This window comes from Capricornis sumatraensis, chromosome 17 (assembly GCF_032405125.1).
Source record: "Capricornis sumatraensis isolate serow.1 chromosome 17, serow.2, whole genome shotgun sequence".
Classification (NCBI taxonomy): Eukaryota; Metazoa; Chordata; class Mammalia; order Artiodactyla; family Bovidae; genus Capricornis; species Capricornis sumatraensis.
In genome coordinates this window covers 79,402,298-79,418,921 of record NC_091085.1, presented here as the reverse complement: position 1 = coordinate 79,418,921, position 16,624 = coordinate 79,402,298, and the positions used below count along the sequence as shown (strand labels likewise).

The window sequence follows — 16,624 nt, the reverse complement described above, 5'->3', positions numbered from 1 at the left end:
GGAGGCAGGGAGAGAGGGAGGGGGGAGAGGGAGTGAGGGAGGGGGGAGGGAGGGAGGGGGGAGGGGGGGAGGGAGGGGGGGAGGGGGTGAGGGAGGGGGGGAGGGAGGGAGGGAGGGAGGGAGGGAGGAGAGGGAGGGAGTGGGAGAGAGGGAGGGAGGGGGGGAGAGGGGGGGGAGGGAGGGGGGAGGGAGGGGGGAGGGAGGGGGGAGAGAGGGGGAGGGGGGAGAGAGGGGGAGGGAGGGAGGGGGAGAGAGGGGAGGGAGAGAGGGAGAGAGAGGGGAGGGGGAGAGGGAGGGAGGGGGGAGGGGGAGAGAGGGAGAGAGGGAGGGAGGGAGGGAGGGACGGGGAGAGAGGGGGGAGGGAGGGGGAGAGAGGGGGGGAGAGAGGGAGGGAGGGGGGAGAGAGGGAGGGAGGGGGGGAGAGAGGGAGGGAGGGGGGGAGAGAGGGAGGGAGGGGGGAGAGAGGGGGGAGGGGGAGAGGGGGAGGGAGGGAGGGAGAGAGGGGGAGGGAGCGGGGGGGCGGGGAGGGGGGAGAGGGGGAGGGGGCGGGGAGGGGCAGAGAAGAGGGAGAAGGAGGGAGGGGGAGAGAGGAGGGGGAGAGGGTGTGAGACACTGTGACTGACACTGTGCACGTGTGTGCGTGTGATCCTGTGCATGTGTGTGCGTGTGATCCTGTGCACGTGTGAGAGACACTGTGTGACTGACACTGTGCACGTGTGTGCGTGTGATCCTGTGCATGTCACTGTGCACGTGTGTGCATGTGTCACTGTGCACCTGTGTGCGTGTGATCACTGTGTGACTGACACTGTGCATGTGTGTGTCACTGCACGTGTGTGCGTGTGTGTGTGTGGACACGCGGCACTCACAGCCGCTGCTTGCCTAGCTGGTCTTCGCAGGCAGCCACCTTTAGATGTCCCGCCACGATTCTGGAAGGGGAGCTGGTCGTGCTCGGGGCAGGCCAGCGTGACAGCCCGGAGCTGCAGGGGGCAGCCGTGGGGCTGCTGCCCTGAGGGAAGACCAGCGCTGGGGATGCGGGCGCCCAGGGCTGGGGCCGCCTCACCCTCCAGGGCCAGGCATGGCGGGGGACCCCGAGCAGGGCTCAGGGCCGAGCGGGGTCGCTCGGGCCCTTGTAGACGACCTTCTCCAAGCCGTCCACCACCTTGGAGTACTCCAGGTACGAGCTGAAGTGTGAGCACTCGAAGCGGCTGCTCCCGCGCACGTACTCCAGAAAGTCGGGCGCCCCAGGGAAGACGACGTTGTCAGCCAGCAGCACTGTCCCCTTCCGCAGCAGGCCGCACTCCTGCGGGGACAGACGCACGGCTGGAGGGCACGGGGGCGGCCTGGCCGGGCGCGGCCCCGCCCCAGCCCCTCCCCGGCAGCGGCCACTGCAAGGAAAGGCTGAGCAGGCATGAGGACGCTCGGGCCCTAGGACATCATGTGGCACACAGAAGGGGCTGACTGCGCGCTGGGGGGCATGAGAGTGCAGACGGTGGGAACCAGACTGCGGCCAGCGGGTGACCCAGGAACATGGGCTCCCCCGAGTCACTGAGATGCCTGGTGACCCATGCAGGGGCCGCTGGCATTGGCCGCTGGAGGCTCAGTAGGGCCCGACCAGGGGGACCCTGCAGGGCGGGGAGGCAGACCTCCACACCCACAAGCCTGCCCCTCAGGTCCACCCTGAGGCACCCCAGTCTCCACCAGCGCCTGGGCAGTCGGCCAGCATGTCAGGCCTGGCTCTACAGACGGAGGGGCAGCTGCACTTCCATGCCCCCCGACCGCACCCCCAGTCTCTCTAAGCTGGAGGAGAAGCTGCTTGGTGTGTGTGAAACTTGCTCAGTCGTGTCTGACTCTCTGCGACCCCATGGACTATAGCCCGCTGGGCTCCTCTGTCCATGGGATTCTCCAGGCAAGAAACTGGAAAGGGTTGCCGTGCCCTCCTCCGGGGCAACTTCCCAACCCAGGGATGGAATCCAGGTCTCCCACGTTGCAGGCAGACCCTTTACCATCTGAGGCACCAGGGAAGCCCTGCTTAGGTTGCCTCAAAAAGCGAAAGGAAATGTTTCCCTGGGGAAGGGGTGAAGGGATAGCCTAGCTGCTGTGTTAGATCAGTTTTCTCTAATGATTATTAAAGTGGAAAAAAAAATCCCCCAAAAGGAAGGCCAAGTCAAGCAGGGGGCCCCAGGAGTGTCTTAAGTTGCCGGTGAGACCCCAGGGATGGACGGGCACCCCCTGGTGACTTAGGAACACGGCGGACACTGCAGTGGGCGCAGCCTTGAAACTTCCTGGTAGCGGCTGCCTCCCTCCCATCCCTGGGCCCTGAGGCCGGAGTGGAAAACACAGCTGTGAGGTCAGTGAGGTTGGGACAACCCATGAGCCAGAGTCTGAAACAAGTGGGCCTCTGAATCGAGGAGCGTTTCTCTTAAAAAAGGAACTTCCCCGTGATACTGATGAGGAAGGGCCGCTGCAGTGGCCCGGCCTGCCCAACCCCGGGAGCAAGCACTCAAGGTGAGCTGGGGCTCAGCATGTGAGCCACTGAACCCACAGGTCAGCCTCGGAGGAGGTGATGCAAAGGCTGGCCGCCTGCCTGGGGACGCAGCCCTGGAGTGTCTGACCAAGGCCGCGTGCCGGCACTCAGAGGACCAGAGTGGGGTCCCCTGTTCCCGAACCCCCTCCTTCCGCCCCGGGTGCAGCTTCAGGTCACGAGGGTGCCAGGCCTCCCCCTCCTTCGTCTCCAGCTGCCCTGCTGTAAGGACACCAAGCAGCCCGTGGAGAGCCCTGAGCGATGGGGACAAAGGCCACCTGCCCTGCCAGCCCCTGGCCCGAGCGAGGTGGTGTGGCCAGGCCAAGGCAGGGCCAGCTGCAGAACACGCCTTCCCTTCTCCTGAGATAACAACCAGCCGTGAACAAGTGGTTCTGAGAAAACTGTTAGGTTCCTAGTTGGCAAGGGCAGCAGGCCTTCCCTGGGGGCTCGGGTGGTAAAGAACCCGGCCGCAGTGCAGGAAAGCCAGGTTCAATCTCTAGGTCAGGAAGATCCGCCTGGAGAATCCCATGGACAGAGGAGCCTGGTGAGTACAGTCCGTAGGTCACAGCCAGATACGACTGAGCAACTGACACGCCCACTTCCAAGGGCAGCATCTGCTGCTTTCCACAGATGCAGGCCATCCAGCGGTGCTCCCTGAGGCCCACCCGCCCCAGTCCAGGCCCCCACGCCCGTGTCCTGACTGCACACAGGCCAGCCCACGGCTCCCCAGCCGCCCTCTGCAGGGCCCGACCTGGGCAGCAGACACAGGCTCACCTCCAGGAGAAGCGTGTCCGGCAGGTAGCGGTCCTTCCAGTGGTCGATGAAGACCATGTCCAGCGTGTCCACGTCATATTTCTCCTTCAGCTGGGGGATGATGTCCTGGGATGCTCCAAGAATAACAGTCACCTGGAACAACAAACCCCCACCCAGTGAGCCTGGGGGTTCCGGGAGATGGGTCCCCGCTCTGCCCCACCTCTGGGAGTCTCACGTCCTGCAGACGGGGCTGCCAACCAGGTGGGTAAGCATGGCCTGGAGCCGCTGGGGTATGACCCCAGCCCTCCTGGCCCCCGGAGCTTGTGCCCACGTCCATCCGCCACCTCAGGGACAGCACCACACCTTGTCCTGCAGGCCTGCAAACTCCACCATCCGCTGGGTGATGGCGGCATAGTCGGGGTTGAGCTCGATGGTGAGCAGCCGGGCGCCCGGCAGCAGCAGGCGGGCCATTCGCACCGCCGAGTAGCCGCAGTAGGCGCCCAGCTCCAGCAGCACGGATGGCCGCTGCTCCCTCAGCACGGAGTCCACGATCTCCCCTGCGGAGAGGGCGGGGGAGGTGAGCAGGGAGCTTCCTCCCAGCCCGCCCCGCCCCCGCCCCGCCACGCCCCACCCCCGCCACGCCCCGCCCCGCCCCGCCCCGCCCCCACCCCCCGCCCCGCCCCGCCCCGCCCCGCCCCGCGCTCAGCCCGAGCTCACGCCCCCAGGCCTCTGTGCCTCCGCTCGCGCCGGTCCTCCCCTCCCAGCATTCCCGGCTGCCCCCAGCCTGGCCCCGCCCAGAGCCGCCCTCTGTGGAAGCCCCACCCTACTCCGGCCCCGGGCGGCACCGAGAGCCCGCCCCGCTCCCTTGAGCTGGACACGGTCGGAAGGTTCAAGGCTGCTGGGCCGCTGGCTGCCCTGACTCCAGGGGTGCCACGCATACCGGCTGGAGTCCAAAGGTCGGGAAGCGGCCCCGGGGGCGGGGCGGGGCCTGGCGCCCGCGCAGGACGCAGTCCAAGGGTCTCCATGCACCCCAGGGGCAGCCGGGACACCCAGGGACCCACGGCCCGCCCCGGGGAGCACCTGGCTCTGCCTGGCGGCTTGCGAGCGAGGGAACCACACAAGGACTCTGCTGTTCCCCGTCCCTCCCCCCCCCCAGCACTGGCCGGCGCTCCCTGACGGCACCTCCGAGAGTGGGGGCGGGGCTTCCCCTACAGCCGTCCTCCCGTGGGACCTGCGCCCGAGCCGCCCCGCCACCCACCTTTCTTCTCGCCCACGTGCATGGCCCACTCCTTCTCCGAGCTGTAGCTGTCGATGGCGGCCACCACGCTCTGCGGGTCCCCGGCCTCCGCGTGCTGAAGCACGTGTTGCAGGATGCGTTGCTCCTTGCTGCTGCCCATGAGGAGGTTGCGGACGGGGTTCACGATGAACTCGTTCCAGCCGATAAAGGCCCAGCCGAAGAGCCGCAGGTCCGATAGGGCCAGCCACCGCAGCGCGAGCAGGGACAGGCCTACGGCGCCAGCGGCCAGCAGCAGGGGCGGGGCCTCCAGCATCTGCGGGACCGGGGCGGGGCTTCAGGGCGGGGCCTCCAGCATCTGCATGGGGGGAGGGGGCGGGGCTTCCGGGCTCTGCTGGGCCCCGCCGCTGCAGGACCCGTGGGAGCACGTGGTCACCACGATGTTAGTGACCTGCCCGCCTGCCTGACCCACCCAGGAGGTTCGAGAGGTCAGCCCCGTGCCCGGTGGCCAGACCCAGGTGAGACGGCCGGGGCCACCTGCAAACCACGTCCCCAGGGACTCTGCCCTGGGTGGAGAGACGGGGTCTCTGGCAGCCCGGGGCACGGCTGGCCCGAGGCTGGACAATCCCCACAGGGGTGGCCAACTGCACTCACAACCCCCTGGGGCACACACTGGGGAAAGCCCAGGAGCTCATGTGGCCGGTGAGCTTCCGGGGACAGACACAGGCAGCCCCAAGCCGGCTGTTCCACAGAGGGGCAGCCTATCCCGTGAGGAGGACGCCTACCCTGCCGTCCACCCTGCCGCCCGCCTGCACCACGATGAGCAGGAGATCGGCCCTCCCCCTGCCAGGCGACCCTTTGGGCGGGTAGCAGGGGTCCCCAGTCAGAGGAGGGGCCCGGGGCCCCTGAGACACAGCCAGGCTGAGCCGGCACAGGGCAGAGGCCTTAAAGTGGGAAAGCGTGGGAAGCTTCCAGCAGGGCTGTGGTCACTCGTGGGTCACGCACAGGGAGGGGCCGCACAGGACCGGCTCCTCCAGAAGCGCCTGCTGGGAAAGGCACGTGGGAGAGCAGGCAGGCTGAGGGTCTTTGGAGGGGCGACCGCCCCTCCCCGGACAGCTCAGGACACCAGCAGCCTGGGCCACAATGAGGGTCTCGGCAGGCAGGGCAGGGAGGGACAGGGGAGTGTGCACACCCAGACTTCCCAGTGGTCTTGCATGCATGGCCTGTTTATACCAGGCACCCGAGCCGAGCACGTGGTCAGCAGGTCAGGGCCCCACCTGACCCGCCTCCCTGACAGCCACGCCCCACGCCCCTCCTCCGAGCTCCGCTGCAAAGCAGACCGAGCTTGTGTGGCTTTCTCCTCCCTATAGACAGTTAATCCATAGCGTGGGAGGGACCAGAGTCCTGGCATGGGGGCCTGCCACAGGCCAGCCCTGCCCTCGGGGGAGAGCAGACAGACAGCGAGACGTTGCCTGGAATGTCCCCCCAGCCCTGGACACCACGGACGGTCTCCCTGGTCCCTGCAGTACTGCCTGCAGGCCAGGCCAGCATGTGCCCCACTGGGCAGGAGGCAGGTGGGGGGATCTGGGGGTGTGGTGGAGTGGGGCCGACCGCACTTCCTGGACAGGTGACAGAATGCAATGGGGGCGCGTGGCCTGAAGTGGCCGGCACTGCCCACTGGCTCCGTTCTGCCAGCTTAGGTCCCCCAACCACACACCTGTGTGACTTTATCACGACTGTGTTCAGCAGCAGTGGAGAGAGGCTGGGCCACTTTGATGGATTCTCTGGGTTGATGAAAAAAAACTAATCAATGTTACACATAAATATAAAAAAATAAAAAGTAATATTCCATTTAAATGCCAAAGTCCTTGGCGGACCTGGAATTGTGAAAGATAACTTGTAATTCCCACAGTGCCTGAACTGTATAAAAATTGGGTGAGGACTCAGCCACCTGACGGCCCAGGCCTGCCGGGAGCTTCCCGCGGTGCCGGGAACCAAGAACAGAGCCACTGATGGAACCAGGCAGACATGCTGGGAGGCAGCCCTCCAGGCAAGGGCCGGGCAGGCCTCTCCTCGGGGAGACACACCCCGGGGGGCCCCTTGTGCTGGGGGGTCCCAGTACCAGAGCACCCACAGCTCTGCCCTTTGGAAAGGCCACAGTGAGGTCGCTCAGTTCCCCGGCGCTGGCCTGAGGTTCCCACCGCCTTGCGTGGCTCCGGGCCCTGGGAGGGTGAGGGGCCCTGCTGCCCTGAGAGGACAAAGGAGCCGCTAGCCGGAGGTGAGGGCTGGTGGCCGAGCGGCACCCGCAGACCCCCTGCTTTGTGTGGCCCACACGCATCCCCCTGCTTCCGTGTGTTCCACTCGCGTCCAGAACCTAATTTTAAGAAATAAAACCATAAAACTCATAGAAGAAAACACAGGAGTAACTCTTCATGACCTTGAATTTGGCTGTGGGTTCTGGGCTTCCCTGGTGGCTCAGACGGTAAAGCGTCTGCCTGCAGTGCAGGAGACCGGGATTCGATCCCTGGGTTGGGAAGATCCCCTGGAGAAGGAAATGGCAACCCCCTCCAGTACTCTTGCCTGGAGAATCCCATGGACTGAGGATCCTGGTAGGCTACAGTCCATGGGGTCACAAAGGGCCGGACACGACTGAGCAGCTTCACTTCTGCTTCTCAAGTGCGACACCAGAAGCACAGGCGACAGAGGAAAATAGGGCTTCACCAACACGGAAGCGCTGTGCATCAGAGGGCACCCTCGAGAGGGCAAAGGGCAGCCCAGGGGCGGAGGAAAGACGCAAACCACCTATCTGAGGAGGGTTTAAAAGCCTGAGTGTACGTGAGAATTCCCAGAACTCAGAAACGAACCAGTTAGGAACGAGACGGAGAACACGAACAGACAGTTCCCCAAAGAAGACACACCAGTGACCAGGAAGCACGTCACTTGGAAGTCGGATCAAAGCCGCAAGGCACCACTTCACGCCCGCTGGGATGCCCCGCCCCGTGCTGGCGGGGCCATGGAGAAATCGGAAACTCAAGCACGGCTGGTGGGAACCCAAGACGGAGCAGCTGCTGTGGAAAACAGTCAGCGGTTCCTCAGAAAGGTGTAAACAGAGTGCCCGTATGACCCAGCAATCCCACCTCTGGGAGCGGACGCGGGGCGCCCGAGAGCAGCGGCTTGAACCCATACCTGTCCACCCATGTTCAGGACAGTGTGAGGCGCAGCGGCCGCAAGGGGACACGGACCACGGCCAGAGGCGGCGTGGCCTCTCCACACACTGGGGCACCCCTCAGTCACACCCAGATGCCTGCAGCCCCGACCCCGTCCCACTGGCAGGGACGTGCGGACACCGGCGACCTCACGGAGGGACCGGGGCGATGTCGCGCTCGTGGATGAGCCGGACACGTGAGGATCAACTCTGAATGGTCATACCCGGATGAAACGCGCACCAGGGGCCGTCTCGCAGAGACAGGGCAGAGAACAGAGGCTGCCAGGCGCTGGGGGCCGTGGGGAGTCACTGCTGAAAGGGGCAGGGCTTCTGCCTGGGGCCGCGTGGGAGTTCTGAAGACCGTGGAACAGCTAAACAGCCACGTGGGCGCTCGATGCCACCCAACTGTACGCGTGCATGTGCTTAGAGCGGTGAATTTCAACTTACGCATGTCTCACTTCATCAGAAACGGTGGAAAACCAAGAAAACAAGCAACCCTGTTTCTGGTCCTCTCTGTCCCCACAAAAAAAAGGAACACGGCCCCCGCACTGGGAAGCAGAATCCAGAAAAACCAGCCCAGCTCCCCATCTGCGTGCCTGCTGGGCCGGCGCCTGCCCCCTGAGCCTGGGCGCCTAAGCGCCCGCCCCACCCACCCCGGAGGCGCACACTCAGCCCCTCTGGGAGGAGGGGAAGGCCGCGGGTCCCGCGCTTCCTCTGCAGGCCCGGTGTGTGTTCCCCGAGCCCTAGAGATGGAGCACAAAACTGGGGGGCCCTCTCTCACAACAGCAGCAACAGCCCACCCCCAAAGCTTCCTTATTATAAGCCCATTCTGAAGTGGTCTCCTTGCAACCCCAGGCCAGACCCTCCCTCACCTGGGATCGCCACCTACCCTCCTCCTGATAAACCCCCAAGGGGCTGATGGAGATGCCGGCCAGGGCCCCGGCCCCCTCAAGCCCAGGCCGGGGCTGCAGACGGCCCACAGGCTCTTCAGCCCCACGGTGCTAGGGCGATGTGTCGGGGGTAGGTGGGTCCTTGCCAGGAGTCACACAGGCCGCCCCGCCTCCCCGCGAAAGGCAGGCCTGAGAGCGTGGGGGTGGGGCATGGGGGGCAGGAGGGGGAGTCCTCAGGAAGGGGGAACCGGGCGGCTGCCCGAACTAGGGATGTGCGTGGGCCGGGGGCCTGTGCTCTGGGGTGGCGTGGGGCACGGCGTGGGACACAGAGGCCCAGGGGCTGTGGCCTCATCTCCTGTCTGCTGTGATTCTGGCTCCCGACCCGCAGACCGCAGGGAGGACAGCTCTGCCGCTCCTAGGCGGGGTGGGGGTGGGGGGGTTGGCGGGGGGGGGGATCCCTGCAGCCCCAAGGCAGGAGCCGCCAGGCTGGCCCCACCCACTTCACTTCTTCCGGGTCAGCACAAGAGCACGTGGCCCCCGCCTGCCCTCCTCCCCTCTCCTCGGCCCTTCTCCCCAGCCCCTCAATTCCACCAGTCCCTGAAACCTTGGGCCCCCTGGTGCCTCTCCAGGGACTCAGGGATCCCCCAGGAGCAACCAGCTGATGCTGAAAAGGAAGAACAGTGAATTGGAAGCATTTAGTCTATGCCTCCCTGAGATGATACATCAGGGTCCAGAGGGGCTTTCGGGTGTCACAGCGCACGGGTGTCGACCTGCCCCACTTGCTACAGCACGATTCGGGTGAAGATACCAAGCAGAGCAGAGACACGGAGCAACGCTTACCTAGGCTAGTGGGTTTTATGTAACTGTTCATGACTGAACCATAGCTAGGCACAAATTTTTATGCCTACGCTCATTCCCCACCTCCAGATGGTATGACCAGAGTTCTGCGATGCCTTCCTGGGACTCTATCCTGACTGGCTTCCAGAGGAACAGGCCCTTACGTAAAGTAAACCTTCCTAAAACTCCCGAAGATGCAAGCACCAACTCAACCGTTTTTCTAGCTCGTGTACTTGGGTAAATCTTTGCTAAATAAAACCAGCTTAGTAAGTATTCATCTCATCAAACAGGTGTATCTTTAGAGTTGTCAGCATGACATACGTTGCAACACACGTAAGTCTCCTTGGCTGACTAGTCAAATAAGCTAGTATCGTACCGATTGGATATTTTGCCAGGGGCCAGCACGGGAGATCCCATCCATGACAAGGTCATGCGGAGAGGCCTGATGGGCAAGGCGAGTCAGGTCTCAGGGGTCCTCTGTCTGAGCATCTACCCCGAAACCAAAATCTGTTTACTGTCTGCTTACTATACTCTTCTGACATTGCTGCTGCTGCTGCGAAGTCACTTCAGTCGTGTCCGACTCTGTGCGACCCCATAGACAGCAGCCCACCAGGCTCTGCCGCCCCTGGGATTCTCCAGGCAAGAACACTGGAGTGGGTTGCCATTTCCTTCTCCAATGCATGAAAGTGAAAAGTGAAAGTGAAGCCGCTCAGTCGTGTCCGACTCTTCGCGACCCCATGGACGGCAGCCCACCAGGCTCCTCCGTCCATAGGATTTGCCAGGCTAGAGTGCCGGCGTGGGTGCCATTACCCGCGGCTATCCCCGACCACCTTTCTCTGGAAAGAGTTAACTCAGCTCCAGTTAACAGTCTCCTGCATATGAAAGGATGTCTGAGGGCTCTCTAACTTGCCTGACAGTTGGAGACTTTTAAAACTTGCGATTGTTTACAGCCCCCCAACCGCGAGAAGCACGAAGCTTAAAACATCTTAAAGATACAGGGCCTTTTAGAGTTAACAATTAGTTTGGTGAAGAGTTTGTTGAGTTAATGTTTGCCACCAGGCCTCCATATCCTTTATCTTTTAGGCTCCTGGGAGGATATTAATCAATGTAAACGGGAAGCAGAAATAGGAATACAGTAGTTTTGATGTTGGCAACACTAGACTTTTGAGCTAATTAATTTTCTCTTTGTTATAAATCACTGTACTCCTCTTTCATTGTTATAAATTGTTGTGTCCTTGCTGTGTAAGAATGTAACTTTATTTAGTGCTTTCTGAGAGTGGCACCAGACTTTGGGAAGAACAACACTTTTAAGGTTTTCTGGTTGACAGACCCTTATCGGAAAAGGGCCGTAAAATGTTAATTGGCCCTCTGGCCAGAAGGTGATGTAAATCACCTAAGACTTGTGTATACAGCTGGGTATGCAGAGAGAAAGCCTGGTCTCGATAGGAGTCAGGGCTGCTGACGCTGCACAATTTTGTATTATCCATTGATCTCTATGTACAACCGAAAGTGTAAAAGGCCTTTCCGGACAATAGAGGACGGGCCAGTCACTGAAAGACTGGTTCCCCCCGTGTCAAATATCTCTCTCTCTTTCTCTCTCTTCTTCTCAGGCTGAATTCCCATCTGGGGCGTGGAGGCTCGCCATGTCTACTTACTTGCCCTGGCTTCTAAGACCCACGTGAGAGGGAGCCCGAGGCGGGGCACCCTCCGTTATTCAAACGGGCGCTGGTGGCCTAACGTAGACGGTGCGAACCTCTTGTCTCGAGGTTTTCTTAGTTCTCCATGTAACCCAAGTTATTCAGCCTCTTTTCTCCACTAAATTTTCCTACTACACTATTTCTTCCTAACCTCTTTTTATATTTCTAAATAAATAAGTTTTTCCTCGCCTACTCCGTCTCCCCTTCGAATCACCCTGGATCCACCAGGGCTGGACCCCGGCAAGTTAAGATTATAAACTTGATTTTAATCAAATCCAGTCTCTATTCTCTCTCTTAATATTCATTTACGTATTTGGCTGCACCAGGTCTTCGTTGCAGCGTCTGGGATCCAGCTCCCTGACCAGGGGTCAAACCTGGGCCCCCCCACTGGGAGTACAGTCTTAGCCACTGGGCCACCGAGGACGTCCTCCCGTCACCATTCAGACAAGCTCTCTTTCCATAATGACTGTGTTCCAGTCTGACTAAAAACCGTTCCCAGATTCTTTTTGGTAATTTGAAACCTTAAGAGTTCTACCAACTTAAGTTAAACAATAGATATCCCGTTGTTTTGCCAAAAGTTTTCCTTTCATTTTAGGTTTGAGGCATTTGTCAAAAAGAGAAAGCACTCGTTACACACAAACAAGCAATCTCACTTTTTTACAGAAGATTATCCAACTTAATCTCGATATCCAGGGACTTCCCTCATGGCCCGGCGGTTAGGAATCTGCCTGCAAACGCAGGGGACACAGGCTCGGTCCCTCGTGCAAGAAGACTTCACAGACCACGGAGCAGCTAGCCCTGCGTGTGCGGCTACAACCACGCTCTGCAGCCAGGGAACCTCCGCAATGAGCAACCCGCGCTCCTCAGCTGGAGAGCAGCGCCTGCTCGCCATCACCGGGGAAGCCACAGCAACAAGACCCAGCTCAGCAAAAAGTAAATAGATGAGACAATTTTTTTAAATTCCCAAATACAGTCATTAGGAGCAAAGAAGCAAGAGAGAAGTAATAGTGCACACACCACCAGACTGAGTCGGCATCCACACGCCAACTTGAACAGCGTGGGGAAGTCCTGAGCCAGCTTCTACACCCGGACTTGAACAGTGTGGGGAAGTCCTGAGCCGGCTTCTACACCCGGACATGAACAGTGTGGGGAAGTCCTGAGCCGGCATCCACACCCGACTTGAACAGCGTGGGGAAGTCCTGAGCCAGCTTCTACACCCCGACTTGAACAGTGTGGGGAAGTCCTGAGCCGGCATCCACACCCGACTTGAACAGTGTGGGGAAGTCCTGAGCCAGCTTCTACACCCGGACTTGAACAGTGTGGGGAAGTCCTGATCCGGCTTACACAGCCCGACTTGAACAGTGTGGGGAAGTCCTGAGCCGGCTTCTACACCCCGACTTGAACAGTGTGGGGAAGTCCTGATCCGGCTTACACACCCCGACTTGAACAGTGTGGGGAAGTCCTGATCCGGCTTATACACCCCGACTTGAACAGTGTGGGGAAGTCCTGAGCCGGCATCCACACCTCGACTTGAACAGTGTGGGGAAGTCCTGAGCCAGCTTCTACACCCGGACTTGAACAGTGTGGGGAAGTCCTGAGCCGGCATCCACACCCGACTTGAACAGTGTGGGGAAGTCCTGAGCCGGCATCCACACCCCGACTTGAACAGTGTGGGGAAGTCCCACGTCACAGCAGTCTGCGGTCCCAGAGGGGAAGGGTCCTGGGTGGTGTGTCCACCGCACAGGCGAGAGTCCAAATTGCAGCTCTGGGGGCTCCCGCTCATAATCCCAGGCAGCAGACCGGCAGCATCATCGGTTTGCGCACAAAAAAACTGCAGTTGCGGTTTAAGTTTGACAATGCTGTTTGACTCGCCTTGTGAGTCATAAGATTCCTTAGGCCTCAGGGGGCTGGCTGAGGCTCAGGGGCCTGGGGCTGGCCGGGTCCCTTTCTTATCTAAGTGCCACCTGACTTGCCGGTAGGACTGATGTGCTTGTGATCCAGGCAGGGTCAGAGGTCGGCCAGAGGCCTGCTCCTGTACTCCTGGAGCCTGAACAAGACAACCTCCATTTAAACTTCCCTGTCACCAAGTATCTGTATAATTTCCACATAAGATGAAGTGCTGAAACACTCATGATCAAGAAGGCATGAGTTTAAGTTTCTTTACTTTGGCTTCTGATGTTTATATAACAAAGAGGCTAAAGACATTTGAAGGTGAAAACGTGGGTCGATCCATCATGTCCGATTCTGTGCGACCCCGTGGACTGTAGCCCGCCAGGCTCCTCTGTCCCTGGGACGCTCTAGACAAGAACGCTGGAGTGGGCTGCCATTTCCTCCTCCAACCTTACGGATTATGCGTGCCTATCTTCACAAAATTTGCTCATCTGCCACAGAATACTGGGATAGGACAGACACTTTGCAGCCATCTACTTCCTCGTTCTCTCTATAAAATAAAGGCTGCTAATGGTTACAAACTTCAATCAACACGTGAGAATAAAACTCCTCCTAGTCCGAGCAAAGGGAATCAACTTTGTCCACGAGGCAGGGAAGCGGAGTTGCGTTCTTAGGCGAAAAGCACACAGAGAACGTGGAACACGCTTTTGTTGAGGGAGGAGAGTCATTTTTGTCCTCAAGCAAAATAATAAGGGGAGACAGGGCTCCCCTGGCGGCTCAAGGGTGGAGAGTCTGCCTGCCGACGCAGGAGACACAGGTGTGGCCCCTGACCCGGGAAGACCCCGTGTTTCGTGGAGCAACCAAGCCTGTGCGCCCTAGAGCCCGCACTCTGCAACGAGAGGCCCACACGCTAGAGCTGAGAGTAGCCCCTGCTCGCCGCGACTAGAGGACGCCCGCGCAGCAGTGGAGACGCAGCACGGCCAACAAGTAAAAGATAAAAAAAAAAGAGGGAGACAGATCCTGGTCAGTTACAAACTCGCCAGCTGCTTTCCACAAGGGTTAAGTCACGTGCCCCTGCAGCTGCTGACCTCCAGCACGCCCCGAAGGAGTTCAGGGAAACGAGGCCCTCCGTGCTCAGGGAAAACCGGCAGGACAGGTCTTCAGAGAGTCAGTTATTCTCAGGAGCTGATTTTATGAGCCCAGCGTTCGCACCTTCTTGTATCTAGAAAAGCACTAGATTCCTTCTGGGCAACAGCTGCTCTTTGTACCAGCAACCTTCCGCACACTTGACTGCAAGCGCTCCCCCTCGTCAAAATCACATGTACACTGACCTTTCCCCTTTCTCTTTCGAGCGCCTTCCCGAGCGGCCTGAAATGCTGTGGTCCTCATTTTACCCCAAATAAAAGGTAACTCGCAACTCCTGTGTGTGACAGAGGATGAGATAGTTGGAGGGCATCACCGACTCAGTGGACATGAGTTTGAGCAAACTCCAGGATTTGGTGATGGACAGGGTGACCAGGCGCACTGCACTCTGTGGGGTCGCAAGGAGTCGGACGTGACTTAGCGAACAACAAAGTGAGACCAGAACCAGTCTGTAAACATGAGTACTCTTCACTTCACCACTGGTCAAGAATGGAAGTGCCCACAGAGAGAAACTGTCTCAGAGGAGAAAACAATACGCCTTGTGGGTCATCAGAGTCCAGTCCTGCCCAGCGGATGCCTTTGAGGTTTTATCACCACCTGCACGTTTCGTCATCGCCGGACCCTCAGTCCTTCCCGTTTACTCAATGTTCGGTACAACGCTCGGAACGTCAGTTTTCCCTATTTTCCTCCCTCCCTCCTGGCCTGGGACTCAGTCCAGTCACTGCCCGTGTCCTCCTCGGTCTGACAGAGCCCTGCGTGTCGAAGGGAGACACAGTGGTGGGAACTTTGATGTGGGCCACCGCGCAAGCCACGGCGGCACCCACATCTCCCGAGCTCTGCTCCAGATGGAAGTGGCCTTGCCACGCGACCCTGATGTCTCCACAAACGTTCATTCACACAGCAGATGGCCACCGTGGCCTCATGTCACCATCTAGAGACCTGAGAACTCGACGTTTAAAATCTTCTCAATTGACCTCCCTCAGGGCTCAAAACCCCGGGTTACTGTGGCCTCCGATCACCCACTGAGGAGACTTGGTCCCTGCCAGACCCAGCCACGAGGCCTCATGTAAAGACTGGAACAAAGAGCAGACTGTGGGTCACGGTCTAAGGCCGCTTCCCTACGATGCCCCATCCCCACAAGGTGTCCACCCAACAGGCTCACAGCCTCCGGAAGAAGCGACACGTCCAGCAACACTGCCCAGCTCTGCAGGAGGGCAGGAGGCCAGGTCAGCGGGCAACCTCGGGTGGGGGTCCCGGGGACCTGTGCCTCCCCTCTGACTCCCTCGGGCCCCGACACCCCACCCGCATTTCCCCTTTCCAAGGCCTGGCGGCCCCTGAGCCAGTCCAGTACCATGCCGTTACCAGTGTCCGCCGTTGTCTACCTGACCCGACAAGCCCAAAGGAAGCTGCTGGTCAAACCTCAAAGGCAGCAGCAGGCCGAGGAGCCCAGGTTTCTTCCTGGGAAGGCTGCCCAGTTTCACAAAACGGACGGCCCAGGAGGCCCCAGGCCTGCCAGTGGGACGGGGGCACGGCTTGAGCCCTCGCCTGGGCCTCGGTGTGCTCGCTCCCCGGGGACCCGAGGCGCTCAGACTCTACTCTGCAGCCTGGTCCCAGGTCCACACTCTCCCAGAAACCGCTGACCTGGGAGTCTGGGTCCCAGAGCCCTGCGGTGGCCCGCCCCCACGGCCCCGGCCGGTGCCCAAGGGGACCTTCTCCTGAAACACGGCTCCCTTCCCTCCACCAGCCTGGTGTCCCTCCTGCCACCACGTCAGAGGCCCCCAGCCCAGGTCAGAGCCCCCGCCCAGCTTGGAGCCCCCATCCAGGTTGGTGCCCTACCCAGGTCGGAGCCCCCAGCCCAGGTCAGAGCCCCCACCCAGGTCAGCGTCCCCAGCCCAGGTCAGAGCCCCCGCCCAGCTTGGAGCCCCCCATCCAGGTTGGTGCCCTACCCAGGTCGGAGCCCCCAGCCCAGGTCAGAGCCCCCAGCCCAGGTCAGAGCCCCCACCCAGGTCAGCGTCCCCAGCCCAGGTCAGAGCCCCCGCCCAGCTTGGAGCCCCCCATCCAGGTTGGTGCCCTACCCAGGTCGGAGCCCCCAGCCCAGGTCAGAGCCCCCAGCCCAGGTCAGAGCCCCCACCCAGGTCAGCGTCCCCAGCCCAGGTCAGAGCCCCCCGCCCAGCTTGGAGCCCCCATCCAGGTCGGAGCGCCCCACCCCAGCTCCAGCGCCCCCACCCCAGGTCCAAGCCCCAGCTCCAGAGCCCCCACCCCAGGTCCAAGCCCCAGCTCAGGTCGGAGCCCCCGCCCAGGTCGGAGCCCCCCATCCAGGTCGGAGCCCCCCATCCAGGTCGGAGCCCCCGCCCAGGTCGGTGCCCCCATCCAGGTCGGTGCCCTACCCAAGTCGGAGCCCCCAGCCCAGGTCAGATCCCCCGCAACCGGGTCAGAGCCCCCACCCAGGTTGGA

The 16,624-nt window shown here is 60.9% G+C and overlaps 1 protein-coding gene across 1 annotated transcript; it reads right to left on the bottom strand.

Annotated features, from left to right (window-relative positions):
* Positions 1–572: 572 nt before the first annotated feature.
* Positions 573–6,254, bottom strand: COMT (catechol-O-methyltransferase). Its single transcript, XM_068990106.1, has 5 exons — positions 6,226–6,254; positions 4,533–4,824; positions 3,638–3,831; positions 3,296–3,427; positions 573–1,300 (listed from the first exon to the last, which is right to left on the bottom strand). The coding sequence occupies exons 2-5, from the start codon at positions 4,822–4,824 to the stop codon at positions 1,100–1,102; spliced, it is 819 nt and encodes a 272-aa protein (XP_068846207.1). The 5' UTR covers positions 6,226–6,254; the 3' UTR covers positions 573–1,099.
* Between the last annotated feature and the right edge of the window lie 10,370 nt (positions 6,255–16,624).